Source organism: Aedes aegypti, chromosome 3 (assembly GCF_002204515.2).
Source record: "Aedes aegypti strain LVP_AGWG chromosome 3, AaegL5.0 Primary Assembly, whole genome shotgun sequence".
Classification (NCBI taxonomy): domain Eukaryota; kingdom Metazoa; phylum Arthropoda; class Insecta; order Diptera; family Culicidae; genus Aedes; species Aedes aegypti.
Window position 1 is genome coordinate 18,636,933 of NC_035109.1, and position 19,509 is coordinate 18,656,441.

The window sequence follows — 19,509 nt, forward strand, 5'->3', positions numbered from 1 at the left end:
CCTGAGACGAGATGTGAAAACAAGATTCTAGTTAGTTTTCTTCTCCTCTTGTATGATCTTTGTGTTGCAATCATTCTGGTGCACATAGATGAAAATTAAAAACGAGAGTGAAAATGACAGATCACAGAAGACGTTGATGTTACTGTACACAAATAATTCCTGAAAACGCTGTTTGACGGACCAATCAGAAGCTGGCCCGTTTTGGTCCAAAATTCAAATGCGATTTTCTGTCTGGGAAGCGTCATTTTCAATATATCCTATAAGAATATGACAGTAAGTAAGTTCTATTTCGATCGTAGAGCTACGAATACGGGGGCCAAATAGCCGTATTTTGGGCAACTGCGAGAGACATGGAGGTCTTTAATTTGTGTGTTGCTCCGAGCAGAATCTGAGGCAGGATTCTTTGGTTGTACTAAATGGTATTCTCACGGAACTTCTGGAATAATTTTCATAGAATATGTACTAACAAAAATTTTCATCCATACTGATTTCAACTCTCACTGAATCCCGAATAGTATTATCAAAGAATTTCATAACTTAGGATATTATTAACAACAACATAATTTGTATAATAGAAACCATGATAGTTTTGAAACCAATGCATTTATATATTTCTTAGGTTTTTTTCCATTTAACCCGTAATTCAAATTGCTCGTGTTTGAGTATAAATTCGGAGTATTGTTGACAACGTTATTACAGAACATCTTCGGGTCAGGTAGGGTAAAAATCACATAAACTTCATTTTTCGTACAGTTTGAAACCATGATTTCTCGCAAAAGTCTCGTCCACTTTCCTTAATTATGGTGTCATTGTAAAAATTTCAACCTTAATATCTACAGACCGAAAGATTATGGTGTGGACTACTACATAATATTTGCGTAATTATCGACGAAAAATGTAAAGGTAACTTAGTTAACAACGAAAGAGTTTTCTAGAAAGCCTCTTGTGGTGCCTACCAGCCTTACTGTTTCTTTTAGTCGCAAGATCAGCATAAATACGCACAGTCCAAAGTATCAACGATCGGACGATTGTAGCTGACGGCAGCGAAAAGAGTCACGTAGCTGCCAACCACACTCGAGTAAGTTAAATGAACATATTTTTCAATTCGTTCATTCTTAACGAGACTGTACTAGCGAGTGGTTCTTATTCTGAGATATCACCATGCCAGCGGGAGTAGTGAAGAGTCCCCACACAAAGTGCCAATCACATCATGGCGATCCTGCCAGTTCTGAAATCTTCTTAAGAAAAAAGAAAGTGGTAAGTGCAATCGTGATAATTAAAAAGCAATAGCTGATCAATCCAATTTTCCCGATTGAAAGGGTCCAAACAGTGTGTAAAGACATCGATTTCACTCCGTTTTTGTTTCAAACCAAAGTGCAAGTGACAATGGGCTGGTTTTCGGCGGACGAAATCGTCGCCGCCCCAGCCGCCGCAAGTGCATCAGAAGGGCACTACACCGCCCAATCGGTTTCTCCGTGTATTTTAGCTACAGTAGCCGTAGGCTACGTAGTGCTACGAGGGTTAGCGAAAATACATCGCCAACTCACAGAACGGGTCGCAGAAAGAACAACCCGCCGCGTCGCGGCGCAGGTGTAAAGAAACCATTAATTATGAACAATTTATTAGTGACCGTCGTTTAATTATGAACAATTTGTTAGAAACCGTCGCGAAGAAGAACAGTTAGTTATAAACTTTGGGAAATGAATAAGTGAAGGATGGATCAAAAAGTGGATCATTATACCTACACTCTGTGCTTTACCCAGATTGTCCAAATAAGAAACAATTTAAAAGTGAGGGCAGTGAAAAGCTTCACAACAGAAGAAGCTAAAGCCCAGCTAAGGATTGTGACAGCCACCGGAGTACCAGCATTCCTTTGCCAGACCCTTGGAACAGAAACATTCGCAGCCCCGGTGATGCGAAAACTGACTCAGGAGATTCGGAAATGGATGCAGCCAGCCAGCGTCTACGAGTGAATCAATCAGTGGATCAGATGCAGGACCAGCTGAAGCCCAGAAGTGACGTGATGTCCTGATCAATCCCGACCCCATCCGACGCCATCTGGTAACGAATCGAAGTGTCTCTGTTTAGTCATCTTGTACGTATAAAAAATTTTCCATTTTTTTTTTATGTAAACAACAATACCTTACTAGCAAGATAAGTAGCTGTAACAATTCCTATTTGAAATCCAAGAACATGATTTTGAAATGTTGCCAGTAAAACTTCTTCTAAGTACTAGTTCCTCTAAGTTAATTGTTTTTGTGTCCTACTTGAACCATACATGGACCAATATTTCGAAAAGGAAACAGTGGTTAGGAATTTATTAAAGTCTGTTGCCGGAGCTAACGCAAAAAGGCCTCAGTACAATAAAAAGAAGGATACGGTACTAAGGCACGTAAATTGATAACCTGTTCGCGGAGTTCAGGCAACAGGTAAACGATTTTTTCATCAAAAAAGAGAAGGAGGACGAAGAAGAAGGAGGTGAAAAAGAAGAAAGCGAAGAAGATAAAGAAAAAATGCCGCCAAAACTGGACCTCAGCATTGGGCTGAAACTTGTGGACAAGTTCAGCGGTGACGCTGAGAAAATAGCAGGATTTTTTGAGTCAGTAGATCTGTTGAAAGATTACTCCGACTGAAGCGGATATACTGAAGTTTATCAAAACACGTCTGGTTGGTCCCGCACATGGGGTGATCAACACCGCAGTGACATTGGCAAATGCGAAAGCTTTGCTAAAAAACAAATTCGCTATGAAATTCAGCCCACAAGCCATCGAATCTGAGATGGCTAGCGTTAAACAGAAGAAATCTTCTGTTAGTGAATATGGACAACAGATTAACGAGCTAGCTGCAAAGCTCGCAGCAGCTCATGTATCACGTGGAACCTTTGATGACGAGGCAGCAGCTGACGCAGTGGTTCAGCCTGTCACCATTAAGGCTTTTGTAAACGGGTTGAAGGACCCAAAAGCGCAATTTTTCCTAAAAGCGCGGAACCCACAAACACTTACCAAGGCAATCAGCGATGCTTTGGAAGTAAACGACAGCGAAACCGAAACGGCAATGTGGTTTGCCGCCGGTCCTTCGCGATATCATAATCAACCGAATTATTCAAATCGAGGATACCGAAGTAACCGAGGTTACCGAGGCAACCGAAATTTCAGAGGTCGAGGTAGATCTGACTACAATAGATCCGACCACCAAAGCCAAAATTATGAGACGTCTAGTTTCCGAGGAAATCGAGGCCATAGGGGTAACACGAATCAACGTTACCCGTCTCAACATCAACATAGGGGACACGTTGCACACGTTGCACACGTAGCAGAAGCCCCTCAAGAAACCAGACCAAACAATCAAGCACCCACACAACGTCCGGAACAAGAAGCAAATTTAATTGATTTATTTCGTTGATTTGAATCAACAGAAATTAAAATGTTCACCGAGAACTATTTTCTCAGTATTTAATACTGATATTGTTTTTATTATCGATAGTGGTGCGTCTTGTAGCATTATCGATAGTAGATTTTTGCCAAATAATGTTAAATTTCGAACCGATGACATCATTTCAATAAAAGGAATCAATGGAGTAACCAAATCCTTAGGGTCCATTGATACTATTTTACGTTTTGGAAACGATAATTACGATATTAAATTTAATGTAGTTTCAAACTTGCCTAGTAATATAGCAGGTTTAAAAGGAACTGATTTTTTGGTCCATTATAGGGCAAATATTGACTTCGAGGCATTAACATTATCCCTAAGATACAGGAATGACAAACACATAATACCCTTGACACTGAATGGTACTGTAGCAATTACGATACCAGCCCGAACAGAAATTACAACATATGTCAAAACGCAACATGTAAACACATGTGTAGTACTTAACCAGGAAGTTACTTCACATGTTTATATTGCAAATTCTATTGGAGAACCTTCAAACGGATTGATACCAGTTCGGATTGTTAATTTCAAAAACAAACCGGTCGTTATTGATCATATTGCACCCCACATTGAGCCAGCTTCAAATTACAATATAATTGAATTAAGCAAAAATGACAACAATATTGATAAAAACCGAGCCAATAAATTGCTCAGAGAACTTAAACTAGGTCACCTTTCTGGAATTGAAGAGAAGACAATTAAACAGATTTGTCTCAAATATGCATATATCTTTTGTTTAGAAGGTGATAAACTTGGAACAACTAACGTTTATTGCCCGACGATATCTGTCAAACCCAATAGTCAACCCTCCTTTAGTAAACCATATAAAATTCCACATTCACAAAAGGAAGAAGTCATTAAGCAAGTTGAGAAAATGCTTAACGACGAAATTATCGAGGAAGCAAAATCTGAGTGGAACAGCCCCTTACTGCTTGTTCCGAAAAAATCCGAAAATGGGAAAAATAAATGGAGATTAGTCATTGACTATAGGAAACTCAATGCTAATCTTCAAGATGACAAATTTCCGCTACCTAATATAGAGGAAGTAATTGATTCCCTATCAGGAGCACAACATTTCACGCATTTGGACCTGTCGCAAGGTTATTATCAATGCGAATTGAAGCCTGAAGACAGACATGTAACAGCATTTTCAACACCAACTGGTCAATATCAAATGACTAGATTGCCCATGGGATTGAAAATAAGTCCCTCTAGTTTTTCACGGCTAATGACTGTAGCTATGTCAGGCCTAAATCTTGAAAGATGTTTGATATACTTAGATGATATTATTGTGTTCGGGAGAACATTTGACGAACACAATAAAAATTTGATTTCCGTTTTTCAACGACTACGAGAAGTCAACTTGAAACTCAACCCTGCTAAATGTAATTTCTTCAAGCAGGAGTTGATATATTTAGGGCATTTTATTTCAAAAGAAGGTGTACTACCTGTTCCCCAAAAAATTGAAACAATTAAAAGTTAGAAGAGTCCTTCATCCTCGGATGAAGTCAAGAGATTCGTTGCTTTCGCGAATTATTATAGGAAGCATATACGAAACTTTGCGAGTTTATGTTCGCCTTTGAACTATTTAACGCGAAAGGGAAGCGAATTCAATTTGAATTCGGAATGTGAAACTGCATTTCAACAGTTGAAAGCGAGTTTCATCAACCCCCCTTTGTTGGATTATCCGGATTTTAGTGAGGAAAATACATTTAAATTACACACTGACGCATCTGGTTATGGAATTGGCGCAGTGTTGAGCAATAAAAATGAAAAACCTATAGCTTATGCTAGTAAACCGTTGAATAACGCTGAGAAAAACTATTCAACCATCGAAAAGGAACTTTTGGCAATAGTTTGGGCAATTCGTCATTTTCGTGCATATTTGTATGGGCGAAAATTTGAATTGTATACTGACCATCGCCCATTAGTATACCTTTTTACTCTTACAGATCCTTCAAGCAGACTGACGAAATTTCGTCTGGCGCTTGAAGAATACAACTTTGATGTCTTTTATAAGAAAGGTTGCGAGAACGCTGTGGCGGACGCGCTATCACGTATCTCGACAACTGAATTAAAAGACATGCACACAAAATTGACACAAGAAGCATTCATAACCACACGAATGCAAACTCGAAGAGAGAAAAATAAAACTAATCATGAAAAGAACGTCACTGGCCATGACAATCCTACCATGAAGATTATTCAAATCATAGTGAAAGATCATAGCTCTGAAGAAAATGCGAAATGGATCCCAGAAAATGAAACGATACTCATCAAACCAACGGAAACATTGGTTTCGTTACGACGAACAATGAAGGAACTTGGTAAGATTTGTACTCAACAAAATGTCGACGAATTATATATAAAAATAAATAATCAAAGTGCGCACAAATTTTATGAGCAGATAACGAGCAATGACTTACAAAAAGGGATACCAAACATAATAAGAATAGCAAGTAATATTAAAGTCATCGAGGACGAAGTAACCAAAAAACTGATCCTTAACGACTATCATGTGTTACCTACTGCAGGACATGCAGGGGTCAAAAGAACCATGAATACAATCAGACAAAGGTACTATTGGAATGGTATGAAGCAAGATGTACACAAGTTTGTGAAGTCTTGTGAAAAATGCCAAAAGTATAAGTCAATAAATGTACCTAAACCGGAAATGACAATAACGACAACAGCAAATACCGCATTTGAAAAAGTTTACCTAGACCTCGTAGGACCTTTGATTCCTTCAGAAGGCTACGAGTATATCTTAACAACTCAGTGCGAGTTAACAAAGTTCGTAACCGCCACATCAACAAGACAACAGAAACAGTTGCGGAGGCATTTGTAAAAAACGTTGTAATAAAATATGGAGTACCAGACAGAATCGCATCAGACAGAGGAACAGAGTTTATGTCTGAACTGTTCACTTCAGTAGCGAAACTGTTAAACATCGAAAAACTAAACAGCACCGCTTACCATCATCAAGCAATAGGATCTCTAGAAAACACTCATAAATGTTTAGGAAATTTTTTGAGGACCCAATGTGACAACAAACTGTTTTCGTGGTCAACTTGGGTACCATACTATGAATTTGCGTATAACAACACAACGCACTCAACAACGAACTATACTCCATTTTACTTAGTTTATGGCAAATTATCGAAAATGCCATCCAACATAATAGATGCTCCACCTGAGCCTATTTATAATGTAGATGACTATTGCAAGCAATTAAAGTGCAGATTGCAAATATGTCATAGCGAAGTTAGGAACCGTTTGATAGAGGAGAAAACGAAGCGAACGGCAGAGTTTAATAAAACTGCAGAATTAAAGATTTACCATCCAGGAGATTTAGTTTGGCTTAAAAATGAAACAGCCAAGAAACTTGAAGCAAAGTATATTAGTCCATACAAAGTAATTGAAGATTTGAATCCGAATCTTAAAATTTTAATTAACAAAAAGGAAGATTTAGTTCATAAGAGTAGGGTAAAATCATATGAAGAAAAAGTAGAAGATTAGGTTAGACGTGTGGTGTATAATCAAGTTAAGTTAAATTTCAATAACACCATATAATTCTCATATATTTTACAAAGTATTAGAATTCAAAAACATTCTTTATTAATATTACCTTATTACAAATACACTTATATGAAGTAACACAGAATATTCAAATATCAAAAAAGTAAAAAAACAGTTACATAAATGATTTAAAAATTAAACTTAAGCTAATTTTTAAATTTTATTAGGTAAGGCGTGTGGTGCCTACCAGCCTTACTGTTTCTTTTAGTCGCAAGATCAGCATAAATACGCACAGTCCAAAGTATCAACGATCGGACGATTGTAATTATGCTGACGGCAGCGAAAAGAGTCACGTAGCTGCCAACCACACTCGAGTAAGTTAAATAAACATATTTTTCAATTCGTTCATTCTTAACGAGACTGTACTAGCGAGTGGTTCTTATTCTGAGATATCACCATGCCAGCGGGAGTAGTGAAGAGTCCCCACACAAAGTGCAGTGCCAATCACATCACTCTCATTGCTAGAAAGGTCCTTTTGAAAAGTTTTGCGTGATTTTTATTCGGAATGCAACACTTCACTAAGCTGAACCAGTTCGGAGTCCTCGTCTCATACAAAATCCGCTCTATAATTTTCGTTTCCTCTGGAATTTCCTTTGGTATTTTCTTCGGAATTTTCTCTGGAATTTCCTTCGGAATTTGCGAAACTAAATTGGAAAGGTCACTGAGGCTCAATGCTTGATCTCTGAGATGAGTGCATCTGAAATCACGAAGTAGATTTCAGATGCACTCATCTCAGAGATCAAGCATTGAGCCTCAGTGACCTTTCCAATTTAGTTTCGCAAATTCCGAAGGAAATTCCAGAGAAAATTCTGAAGGAAATACCGAAGGAAATTCCAAAGGAAATTCCAACGGAAATTCCAGAGGGAATTACGAAGGAAATTCCAGTGGAAATTCCGAAGGGAATTCCAGTGGAAATTCCGAAAGAAATTCCCGAGAAAATTCCGAAGGAAATTCCAGAGGAAATTTCGCAGGAAATTCTAGAGAAAATTCCGAAGGAAATTCCAGAGGAGATTCCGAAAGAAATTCTAGAGAAAATTCTGAAGGAAATTCCAGAGAAAATTCGGAAGGAAATTCCAGAAAAAATCCCGAAAGAAATTCCAGAGGAAATTCCGAAGGAAATTCCAGAGACAATTTCGAAGAAAATTCTAGGGGAAATACGGAAGGAAATTCCAAAGGAAATTCCGAATGAAATTCCAGAGGAAATTCCGAAGGAAATTCCAGAGGAAATTCTGAAGGAAATTCCAGAGGATATTCCGAAGGAAGTTCCAGAGAAAATTCCGAAGGAAATTCCAGAGAAAATTCCGAAGAAAATACCAAAGGAAATTCCAGAGGAAACGAAAATTATAGAGGTACTTCCTAAAATTATAGAGGTAGAAAATTCCGAAATAATTTCAAAGCTTCAAAAGAAATTCCAAATGAAATTCCGAATCAAATTTAGCATGAAGCTCCAAAAGGAATTCCAAAGGAAACTCCAGAAGAAATTCCGAAGCAAATTGCAAAGTAAATTTCGACGAAAATAACGTAGAAAATTCCAAATCAAATCCCGAAGGTAGCTCCAAAAGAAATTCCAAACGAAATTCCAAAGCAAATTCAAAAAGAAATTCCATAAAAATAAATCCGAATGGATTTTTGAAGGATGTTCCGAAGCAAATTCCAAAGAAAACTCGGACGAAAATTGCGCAGAAAATTCCAAATGAAATTCCGAAGCCAGCTCCAAAAGAAATTGCAAAGGAAATTCCATAAGAAATTTCAAAGGAACTTCCGAAGCGAATTCCAAAGGAAATTACGAGGGCAATTCCAGAAGAAATTCCGAAAGAAATTCCAAAGGAAACGCCGAAGAAAATTTTGAAGAACTGAAGAAGGAAATTCCGAAAGTAATTCCCAAGAAATCCAAGATAACTTCCTGAAGCAACTTACTGAAAGAAATTCATGAAGAAATTCCAAAGGAAATTCTGAAGTAAATGAGATATGAAGTTCCGAAGAATACAAAGGAATTTTAAAGGATACTCCTAAGAAAATTCCGAAAAAACAATTCGAAGGAAATTCCAAAGTAAATTCCGAGAAAATTCAACGGAAATTCTGATGAAAACTACGTAAAACAGTCCAAAGGAAAATTCTGTAAAAAACTCCAATCAAAACTTCTAAATAAAATTCCGAAATCTCCATAGGAAATTCCAAAGGTTATTCCAAAGGAAATTCCGAGGAAACTCTATAACAAATTTGGAAGTAAACTTCAAACGAAATTCCGAAAGAAATTTCAAAGAGAATTTTGAAGGAAGTAATAAAGGTATTCCAAAGAAAATTCTGAAGAAAATTTGATAAGTAGCCTCAAAGAAAACTGCAAAGGAATTTTAAAGGATACTCCTAAGGAAATGTCAACGGAAATTCCAAAGTTAATTCCGAAGGAAACTAAAAAAAAATCCAACGGAATTTCCGAAGCAAATTTCAGAGGAAATTCTGACGAAAATTGCGTTGAAAATTCCAAAGGAAATTCCGAAAAAAAACTAAAGGAAATTCCAAAAACTCCATAGGAAATTCCGTAAAAAAATTCAAAGCAAGTTCCGAATGAAATTCAAAAAGGAATTTCTAAGGAAATTTCAAAGAAAAAATCACAGCTCCAAAAGAATTTCCAAAGGAAACTTCGATGGAAACTTTCAAAATATAAGGGAAATCCCGAAAAAAAATTAAAATAAAACTAAATGAAATTCTAAAAGAAATTCTGAAGCACATTCCAAAGGACATTCCGACGACAATTCTGAAAAATATCCAAAGCATATTCAAAAGGGAATTTCTAAGGAAATTCCAAAGAAAATTCTAAAGCGAATCCCGAAGCAAATTGCAATGAAAAAAGGAAGTTAAAAGGAAATTTCGTAGAAGGAGGAATTTTCTATGGAATATCCAAAGCAAATTTGTAAGGAAATTTTCAAGAAAACTGTTGAAATTCCAAAGAAAATTGTAAAAGAAATTTCTAAAAATTTTCCGCATTAAATTTCAAAGGTCCAAAGCAAATTTCGGAGGAAACTCAAAAAGAAACTCCGAAGTAAATTTCGAAGAAAATTCCAATGAAAAGTTCAGAATGAAATTCCGAAGGACACTTCATAGGAAATTTCGAAGGAAATACCACAGAAAATTTGAAAGGGCACTTCTAAAGATACCGAAGAAAATTCCACAGGATATTCCGAAGCAAATTCAGGATAAATTTCCAATTTTGATGAAAATTCCGTAGAAAATGTCAAAGGAAATTTCGTAGAAAAGTCCAATAAATTTTTTTAAAAGGAATTTCGAAGGAAATTCCGATTATTATTCCAAAGGAAACTCCAAAGAAAATTCCGTTGAATACTCCAACGAAAAAATCCATATGAAATTCCGACGAAATTTCTATAAGGAAATTTGTTACATCTTTGAAGAATAAACGAGAACTGATTGTCAAAACTGGAATTGCCCACGTTGTCACAACCGAATCGCGTGTACTATAGCAAGCAGAAGGCAACGTACTTTTGTTTCGGGAATGAAGGAGCCCAAGGCTGAGAATCTCTTTTTAAAAAAAAACCAAACACTTTTGTTGCCCTTCATCGTCGCCCATCAAGCTATTGTCATAATTTGAATACGTCAAAAATTATTTCATTCCTTTTTTATCTGTATTTTGATTGTGGCAGTTAGAGTTGTGCTTCACTGAATTCACTGATTATTGTTATTGGAAGGTTTTATTTTAACTATTTTAAAGAAAACCTTAATGAAAATATCTTAACGAAGAGTTGCATGCCAATGAAGAATCATGATTCAAAACTATACAAACAAAGTTGATTTGTTAGATCTGTTGAAAATATATTTTTTTTTAATTTACAAATTAAATGATCATCCTTATGCAAAACTGAGGACAATAGCCCCAATGAAATATCACTTATTATATGTTAACAGTGGCCTACGATGACATAGGAGATGTTTAATTACTCTTGTATTTATTATTCCATTCAAATTCTCAATTTTTTTTAAAAGACCACCATAATGGAATATAAGTGAGCCTTCCCAATGAAATATCACGAATCTAATGAAGGAAATGGCCTACGATGATGAAAGAGGTGATAAAATACTATTGTTTTTTTTATGATTTTTCGACAGAAAGGCCCACCGTAATGGAAAATAAGTAAACCACCCTAATAAAATACCACATATTAAATGTAGAAAATGGCTTACGATAATGTGAGAGATGTTCCAATTCTTCAATATTCAGTTAAAATTCTATTTTTTATTTTTTTTATTTTTTAACAAAAAGGATCACCCTAATGGAAAGTAAATGAACCACCCTAATGAAATATCACATATAATATGCTTTCAGTGGCCAACAATGATATAGGATATGTTTCAATACTATTGCCTTGAATTTATCAGCAATTGAATTCAAATCGTTCATTTCAAATTCAATTCACTCCCGTAACTCAAAAATTTACCAGTCCCAAAAGGTCGATTTTTTCAAAAAAAAAAATTTACAAATAACACCAGATCTCGAAGTTTCATGCATTTCTAAGACATCTGGCATCAAAAAAAAATCGGAGATTTTTCATGGGTCAAAAAAGCCAAACTTTGACCGCTTTGGGGGTCCACTTAATGAAGTCCGATTGAGCTCAAATTTTGCATGGGGACTTTTGTCGAGGAGACAAAACTTTTGAGCACTACCATTTTTTGAAATTCGATGGCAAAATTTTTTCCATACATTCCATTGGCACCCTAATAGCCACTTCCCCTAGGGAACAGGATATCCAAAACAATCTGGCATGTGATCAAGTCATCCCAAAACGTATGAATCATCCTTCTTTAGCCTCGATTTGGGAAGTCATGAAGTTTGATATTTCGCCAGCTAGGTTTCAGAACCAAAACAATCCGGCACTCAAGCACCGTAATATCTGCAAAAATAAAGAAAGTTCGGCGTAGTAAACCCAGAAAAGATCTATGAACCGAGAATTTCCACAGATCAAGTAAAAACATCAAATTAAGTCCGTCAGCCTCGAACATTTTGAAGATACTTTGGATAGAAGTAAAGTAAGTAGAATGTAAGATTCAACGCTTCAAATTTAGAAATTGAAAGACGAAAATAGTCAGCATTCGATTTAAGAAAAATTGAAATGTAGTTTATTCACTCACTGTGAAGCATAGTAGAGCGGTTTTCACTGAGATGTGGAAAATCGACTATATTCTAATGACGCTTTATTGATAAGCACTTGGTGATACAGATTTTTTTTCCATCAACCTTTCCATCAACGCAGTTTCACTTATTGCACTCATCGCCAGAGTCGCAAGTGCTGCAGCGAGTAACCTGAGTAATATCAGTGTTCCATCCGTTGCACAAATCTGTTCCAGCATAGGTGCATCCTTTCTCTTCGACCAGTACGCTACTTCCGGTCAACGCACTGGTGTAGGTCAGCTTAACATCGAAACACTTGTATCCGGCGGGATCGCTTGAGGACGCTGTCAGGCTTGGATTCGGGTATCCCAGCAATCTGTGGTGAAGGGATACGTTCTCCTCGGAACACTCGACCGTTGCCACAGGGCTAGACCGACAGGAGTAGGGATCGAGGCAATTGCTGCAGTTTAAGGCACTGGTGGCTACGGAGTTAGAAAATAAGATTAATCGGTTGGTGAAAAGGTGACTCAGGTAGTCAGACCACCTTTGGTTGTAGCACAAATAAGTACCAAAATGGTCAAGAACTTGAACATTTTCAAAGCTTTTCGGTGTAAGACAGTATCCTAGGAACTGTATTGAACCGATCACTGCTCAATGAATATTGTTTGTAATGAAATTTATTGATGGCGATCGATCGACCGATCGATAGACGTGATGCGACAGAAATTGATTACAACGTTGCATGTGTACAAACAATGCCGCATTGAAGACTGTGTTTAGCAAATAAAATACATGGAGTCTAATCACGAGAAATTAATCATAGAATACGGTGGTGGGACAAAAGTTAATTTTTTCGAATCATGGACGTAGCCAGATGAAAGACGAAAAAATAGAAATCAACTAGTTTGCTACGTAGGTGAAAAGATTGTTTTCAAAACTCATTCTTATATAAATTTGCGTCATGATACTTTGTTTGGACAATTCTAGAAGTTCAATTTAAAATAGGAATTCTTTGTATAAATCATTCGGAGAATTTGACGTGGTCTCGCTCTTCCTTGGCTGCTGGAAACAATCTCGTCACGGCAATTAAGGTGTGGCCCATTTAGAATTGTAACAAACACAAATTGGAATTATTTCGATAGAATTCAACGTAAATGAATTCTGTTTTAATTCAAATAAATTAATTTATTCCCTTTTATAAGAAATTGTCGGACTTTTCCCGGAATACGGTTAATTCATTTGCGCACACTATTTTCATCCATATTTTTGACAAGTTCATCCCATTTAATTTACAGTTCCTCGATGTTTTGGCGATACTTTGATTCGCTCTTAAGGTGACACGGGAGACTGTGTTATTTTCCCTATATTTCGTCCAAGGGGCTAGACAACTTTTGCTTTTGAGCAACCTCTTGAGTTAGATCGAGAGCAACTCTGAGCAACTCTCATTGCGTGATTTCAAGTGAGCATAGCAACCCATGTAACAACCTTCTAGTTTGTTGATATCTGTATCTCTCGCTAGTTTCCCTACGGTATGATCAGAAGGTTGTGGTCTACAAATTCCTCAAGCTGCCTATTTACATTTTTCGGATACTTATGCGATGGATCTGTGTGTTATCGAGCTTGAGGTCTTCAGGAAAGGTAGGAGAAGTTAAAAAAAGCTGCTCCAACAGTGTATTACTGCTCTAAACACATTTCGAGAATAAACGTGCCAGCAGATAATATCGAAAATAAACAAGAGATTTATGGTCTATTGGACGTGTGATTATTGTCGTCAGATATCTAGACTTTCTGAATCTTTAGCAAAGGAGGTCAAAATCAAACTTAAGGACAAATAACATTTCTTGATGAACGTTTTCCGACTGAATCACATTGTACTGCTGGCATTGCAAGCATTGCAAGTTAGACCTTAAAATTAAAAAAATCCTGAAATGTAAATAAACTTTTTTCTAGGCCTAATTAAAATGAATAGGTACACTCGTAGGATATAAAAGAAATTAGTTCGATTTCACATACAAATTTGTTAACATTTCATAATTCTATTTGCTCAATTTCATTACTACACCTTCAAAATAACTGTTCAGTTTTATTATTGATGATGTTCTATGAGTATTTCCTCCTATTCTGAAATCCACGAACCATTGTAAGATTTTTGTCGGACATTAGTCGTGATGGCTACGATGAAAAATATTTCCCTATTTCCCCGGAAGATGCAATTGATGCGTTGCATTACTGACTTTGTCGTCATTTTAAAATACAGCCACTTACACTATAACATCCAAATTCAGGCCAACCTATCTTGCGGTAGAAATGTTTTGAAATCGTTCTAATCAATTATGTCAAAAAATCGATTTGATCTGAGAGATTTGACACATTGCGTACATTTGATGCCCGATCCAAGTAATCGACAATAGTTTTGAGCAAAATGTGAGTAACTCAAGTTTGCTCTATATTCGAAGAGCTGCTCTGAGCAAAGCTGTCCCACCCCTAGATTTCGTCTCACTCTAACAATTATCATCAAAACTTTGTGGAAGCAGTGGAGTTTTAGTGAACCAATCAAGCTGAAAATTTATTGGGTTGTGCACTCCATATACAGAATCATAGTGATACATTTTCTCATGGATATATGGAGTGATTCTTGGGATTTGCTTCTGGAAATGGATAAGGTGATTATGATGACGTCCCGTGCGGCGTTAAGCATTGGCGTAGCTAGGATTTTTTTCTGGAGGGGGCCTATTGGGGGCCTAGCAAATACTTGTTTTACAGAAGTAATGTCGGTCGCAATAATCACGATTTTCACAAAATTGGTAGTTTTTACAGATTTGTATCGATTTCATTCATTTGTAATTTTGTCTCATTTCGTGGCATATCAGTGATATTTGTAAATTTCAATCATCGCTACGAAACAGATTCATTTATGTTGTAACCAGTCAAAAATCTTTAAAGAATTCTAGCAAAATGCTCACAAGGATTGTCTTTTGTGTTTCTCCTTTGATTATTTCAGGAAATAAATCATGTGCTTTGAAGAGTTTCCTCTGAGAATCCCTACGGGAATTTATTCATGAATTATGTTCACACTTTTCAGTGCTTTTTTTCATTGAGTTCGTCCTGGGATTCCCCAAGAGAATCATTCTCAGACTTTTTGATCTCATCAGAAAATTTCTCGAAGAATCTCTATCGAACTGCTTAAAAAATCGTTTGAAGAATTCAGCATTACAAATTCTTTTAATACTTTCTCCTCGAAGGTCCTCTAGGTACACATTACATATAAATTCCAATTGTTAGTTTAAAGTATCCCCCTGTGTTCATAAATAATTTGTTTAGGATTTCTAAGGATTTCTCCAAAATATAGAACAAAAATATATAGGATTCTCACCAAAAATGACTTCACAATCAACAAGCAAGGATTCATTCCACGAATACTTCAGAGAGTTCACCAACAGTTTTTCCAACTTTGCTTTTGAATTTCTTTCTAAGGTTTCTCTATAGAATTGTTTGAAGAAATCGTAGCAAAATTATCCAGACATCCTGCAAAAATATTAATTGGCTCTTCCAGGTGTTACTTCAAGGATTCCTAGCAATATTCCACAAAAATTTCCTGAGCAATTTAAAAGAATTCAATTGGGAAATTTTATTCATGATTGCTCAGAGAAGCTCTCCGCAAGAAATCTGTATTTTTTCACAGATAATTATTTTTTTGATTTAACAACAGCATCTTATTTTTTTGATTTAAGCAACATCTCTTCCGTGAAAATAATCAAAGATTCCCGAGTAATTTGTACAGAGATTTATTAGAGAATTATATTATTGTTTCTTGTAGATTCTTCTGAAAAATTACCAAAGATTCATCTTAACATTTTCAAGAGCTTTTTTCATAAAACCGCACTAACGATTCATTTGGGATTTTAATTGAACATTTTTTTCACCAGATTCACTAAACACTTGCAATTCATTCTTAATCTTAAAAAAAAATCTCTAGAAGTTCCATCAAGTATTCTTTCAGGTTCTAGAAATAACTCATTTTTTTGCAAATATAAATCTCAGGAATCTTCCATAAAAAAAGACTTATAAAAATTTAAACACTCTCCATTTTTTGGGTCTAAAACTACTCCTGGAAAAACTCAATATTTTTAGGGATTGCTTTATAAATTCCTCTATGAATCACTCCATATCAGATTTCTAAAGTAACGAAAGGTTTGAAATAACCTTGTTGATAAGTTATTGAATAATTGCAGCTTGAACATACTTCAGAAAATATCACTGTATTCCTGTCGTAAAATTTAAGAATTTCTGAAACATGTTAACAATGTACCTCACAGAAAAGCTTAAGTGGTTCTTGTAGGATTTACTACATAAAATCGTATTCTGTTTCGACGTCTTTTATAATAGAATATGATCCATGTTAAAACGTATGAAATTTTTACTGAAAGTATATGTAACTAGAGTCTTATATAATATTTAGTATGAACTCTGAAGATTCATGATACTATGGTGAACATATTGATGTAGATGCCATTTTTTCCTACCTCTAGAAATTCCAAACAAACTTTTTTGGAGGTTTTATCATCGACTATTTTGTAGTACTGTAGAAGTTTAACGTGAAAATATAAGATTCTAATTTAACCCTTTCTTTCCCACAGCTTTGTTTGACAATTTAACTATCAAAATGGCGTTTCAAAAAACAAAAAGTTTTTACAAATAAGCTATATTATTCAAAATCACAATATTTTTTTATTGTTTTTCAATAGTTAGTTGATTGTTTTCCAATAATTTGACCCTAAGGTCACTTATTTCGATGTTTGATAAGACTAATGAGCGAATAAATTTATTCCAATCATTATTGAGCTACTCGTACCAATTCGGTTTAGCTACCGTTCGTTGAAAATCGGTGGCACCTGTGCTACCATGGGAAAGAGAGGGTTAAATCTTAGTGAAAACTTCTGCATTACTTTGAAATTTTGTTGAGGAATTCCTGATGGATACGCATAAGAATTCTGTAATTTTTCACAATTTGTATAATTAGATTTAGATTCTTTAAAACGATGCTTTTTGGAGTATGGAAAGATTTGTACGAGGTTCCTCAAAGCGGTTTGCGAAGGAAGAAGAGACATTAAAATGTTGAAGCAAGTCGAACAATAGGTGGGCAATGGTACAATGAAAGATAATTTAGAATATCTTCTCTACAGGTAAATTACAGGATAGTAAAATATTCTCTAATGAATTAACAAATAAAACAAATTTCTCAAGGTCCATCAGAATCTTTTTTATCCTTAAAAGCTATCCTTCCTTGATTTCTGGTTTTCCAGAATTCTGCCAGAAAGCCTCTAGAAATTACGCTTTCGTATCGCACAAAAATTCAAACCAAGAACCAATTTCTAACGAAGTGTTTTAAGGAAAATCAATAAAAATTTCTTTATGAATATCTTAATAAATTTTCTCCTTCCCAGTTATATTTTTTTACAATTCTTGAATGATCCGGGGATTTGATCCAAAATTTCTAAAAAAGAAAACATAGAAAGCTTTTTGACGCAATTTGTGAAATATTTTAGAAATATTTCTTAACGACTTTTGATGAAATTTGCGTAAGAATTTGTTATAAAATTTTTGGGAAAACTATTTGAAGCAATTCAAAGAAGAATTTTTAATAGAACTTTCAGCGAAATATTTCTGAATTAGATTTAACAGAATTAATGATTTTTTGGAGGAATTGCGAGCGAAAACTTTTTGAAAGATAAAGTAACATTTTTAAGGTAAATCTGGGAACATTTTCCGAAACCAATTTGATAATAAAAAGTTGACATAGGAGTGGATGAATTCGCTTTGAAAGTATGAACAAGTCTAACAATATTATTTGACTTATTTCGAAAAGATTTGCAAAAGTTCTGAAGACCCCCTTATATATTCCTTGATTAAACTAAAATTTTATAATGCATATCGAAAAGCTTATAGAAAAATTGTGTTACAAATTTGTTAAATATTAATCAAATTATTTTGGAATTAATAATCTTTCTTGTAAAATTATTATTCAAGCAATAAATTTATTCATGCAAAACTACTTAAAAAATTGAATCAAAATCAAAGAGAGCTAAGGTCACTATGGTCGATTTTGTTACATTTTTTTTCACGCCATGGTAAATTTCTACCATTCATTTGAAGAAAACTTGGCCATGCCGAAATTCCTTGAAAAATTCTTATTTTTCGACAAGAATTCCCGCTATGTATTGTCTGAGAAATTCCTATAGTAACTTTGTCTATTTTTTCAATTATTTTTTTCGGACGTCATACGAGTTGAAGTTAAATGGATTTCTTTAGTGGATTCTCATAAGGGTAATCATCATCACCACACACCTCGAACCAAAAACATGAGAAATCAGACTGCAGTGCTGCTCTATGCTGAAACAGAATTATTTGATTTGTTCAGAAAAAAAAACTAATTTTTGGGATCAAACTTCCACTTTTTCATACCACGATATTTTTGGTAATGGATATGTCAGAAAAATTGTGCTTACCGCATACAACATGAAGCTAGTTCTAAAAGTAACCAATCGATCGACAGCCGGACGGATAAGCTTTCGGTTGTCGCGTGATTCACCAAAGTCAGAACTATCACGCTTTTACTGTATAAGACAAGCGAGGTTTTCTCGCTATAGTGTTCTACAACATAAAATAACGTAACTACTGAAGAAATTTTTGTCAATAACAAGAGTCATCTACCTAGATTGATTCAGAAGATTTTGCTGCAAGTTAAATTGTTTGTTTGTTTTTTAATTTTTTAATTTTATTATCATCAAAAATTCTGGGGGGGGCCTGGATGGTTCTGGAGGGGGCCAGGCCCCCCCCTGTTCCTACGCCAATGGCGTTAAGGCTGGTTCGCTACTAACAAGAAAAGGTTAGGCGATCTCGATGCGTGGAAAATTTCTTGCTTTAGCTTCCTCTTCATAATCCAGCTTTTTGCGTTAGCTTGCTATGAACCTTTATACGTGCTATAAATTATTTTGTTCTTTTGACTTTTACTGTGCGCCATGTGTTGGTGCTGTCTCGCTCTCTCTGACGGGTAACTTGAAAATAGGGCGCACAGTAAAAGTCAAACATTTTATAGCATGCATAGGCTCATAGAATTTGAATCACTCCCTTCTGAAATTTCTTGTTTATAGCTCAATCAAAGCAAGCTTTGTGTTTGAGTCTAATGTTTGATTTATTTATTGTCAGATTTTTTCCATTTGTATTCAGGCGATCCATATTAGAAAATAATTTATATTTTTATATCGTTTTGCCTTTTTTCAGGTGGATAAGTTATCAGTTCATAATAGCCAACTAAGGCAAACAATTATTATTATGAAAATTTATTGGTTTTTTTCGGTGAATACAATACCTATACT

The 19,509-nt window shown here is 35.3% G+C and overlaps 2 protein-coding genes across 2 annotated transcripts in view; one reads left to right on the top strand and one right to left on the bottom strand.

Moving 5' to 3' along the window:
* Window positions 1-19,509, top strand: part of LOC5572519 (microtubule-associated protein futsch) — a 356,390-nt gene that overhangs the window by 271,423 nt on the left and 65,458 nt on the right. The gene's annotated exons all lie outside the window — the stretch shown is intronic.
* LOC5572523 lies at window positions 12,114-12,838 on the bottom strand. The gene is made up of 2 exons (XM_001660412.2): window positions 12,678-12,838; window positions 12,114-12,615 (listed from the first exon to the last, which is right to left on the bottom strand). The coding sequence occupies exons 1-2, from the start codon at window positions 12,724-12,726 to the stop codon at window positions 12,278-12,280; spliced, it is 387 nt and encodes a 128-aa protein (XP_001660462.1). The 5' UTR covers window positions 12,727-12,838; the 3' UTR covers window positions 12,114-12,277.

What these genes read in the sequence shown, in the direction of transcription:
- LOC5572523 (XM_001660412.2), bottom strand. Translation starts at nt 12,726, where the DNA reads ATGTTCAAGTTCTTGACCATTTTGGTACTTATTTGTGCTACAACCAAA. An exon ending in TATTTGTGCTACAACCAAAG is followed by an intron (nt 12,616 to 12,677) that starts GTGGTCTGACTA and finishes CTAACTCCGTAG; the next exon opens with CCACCAGTGCCTTAAACTGC.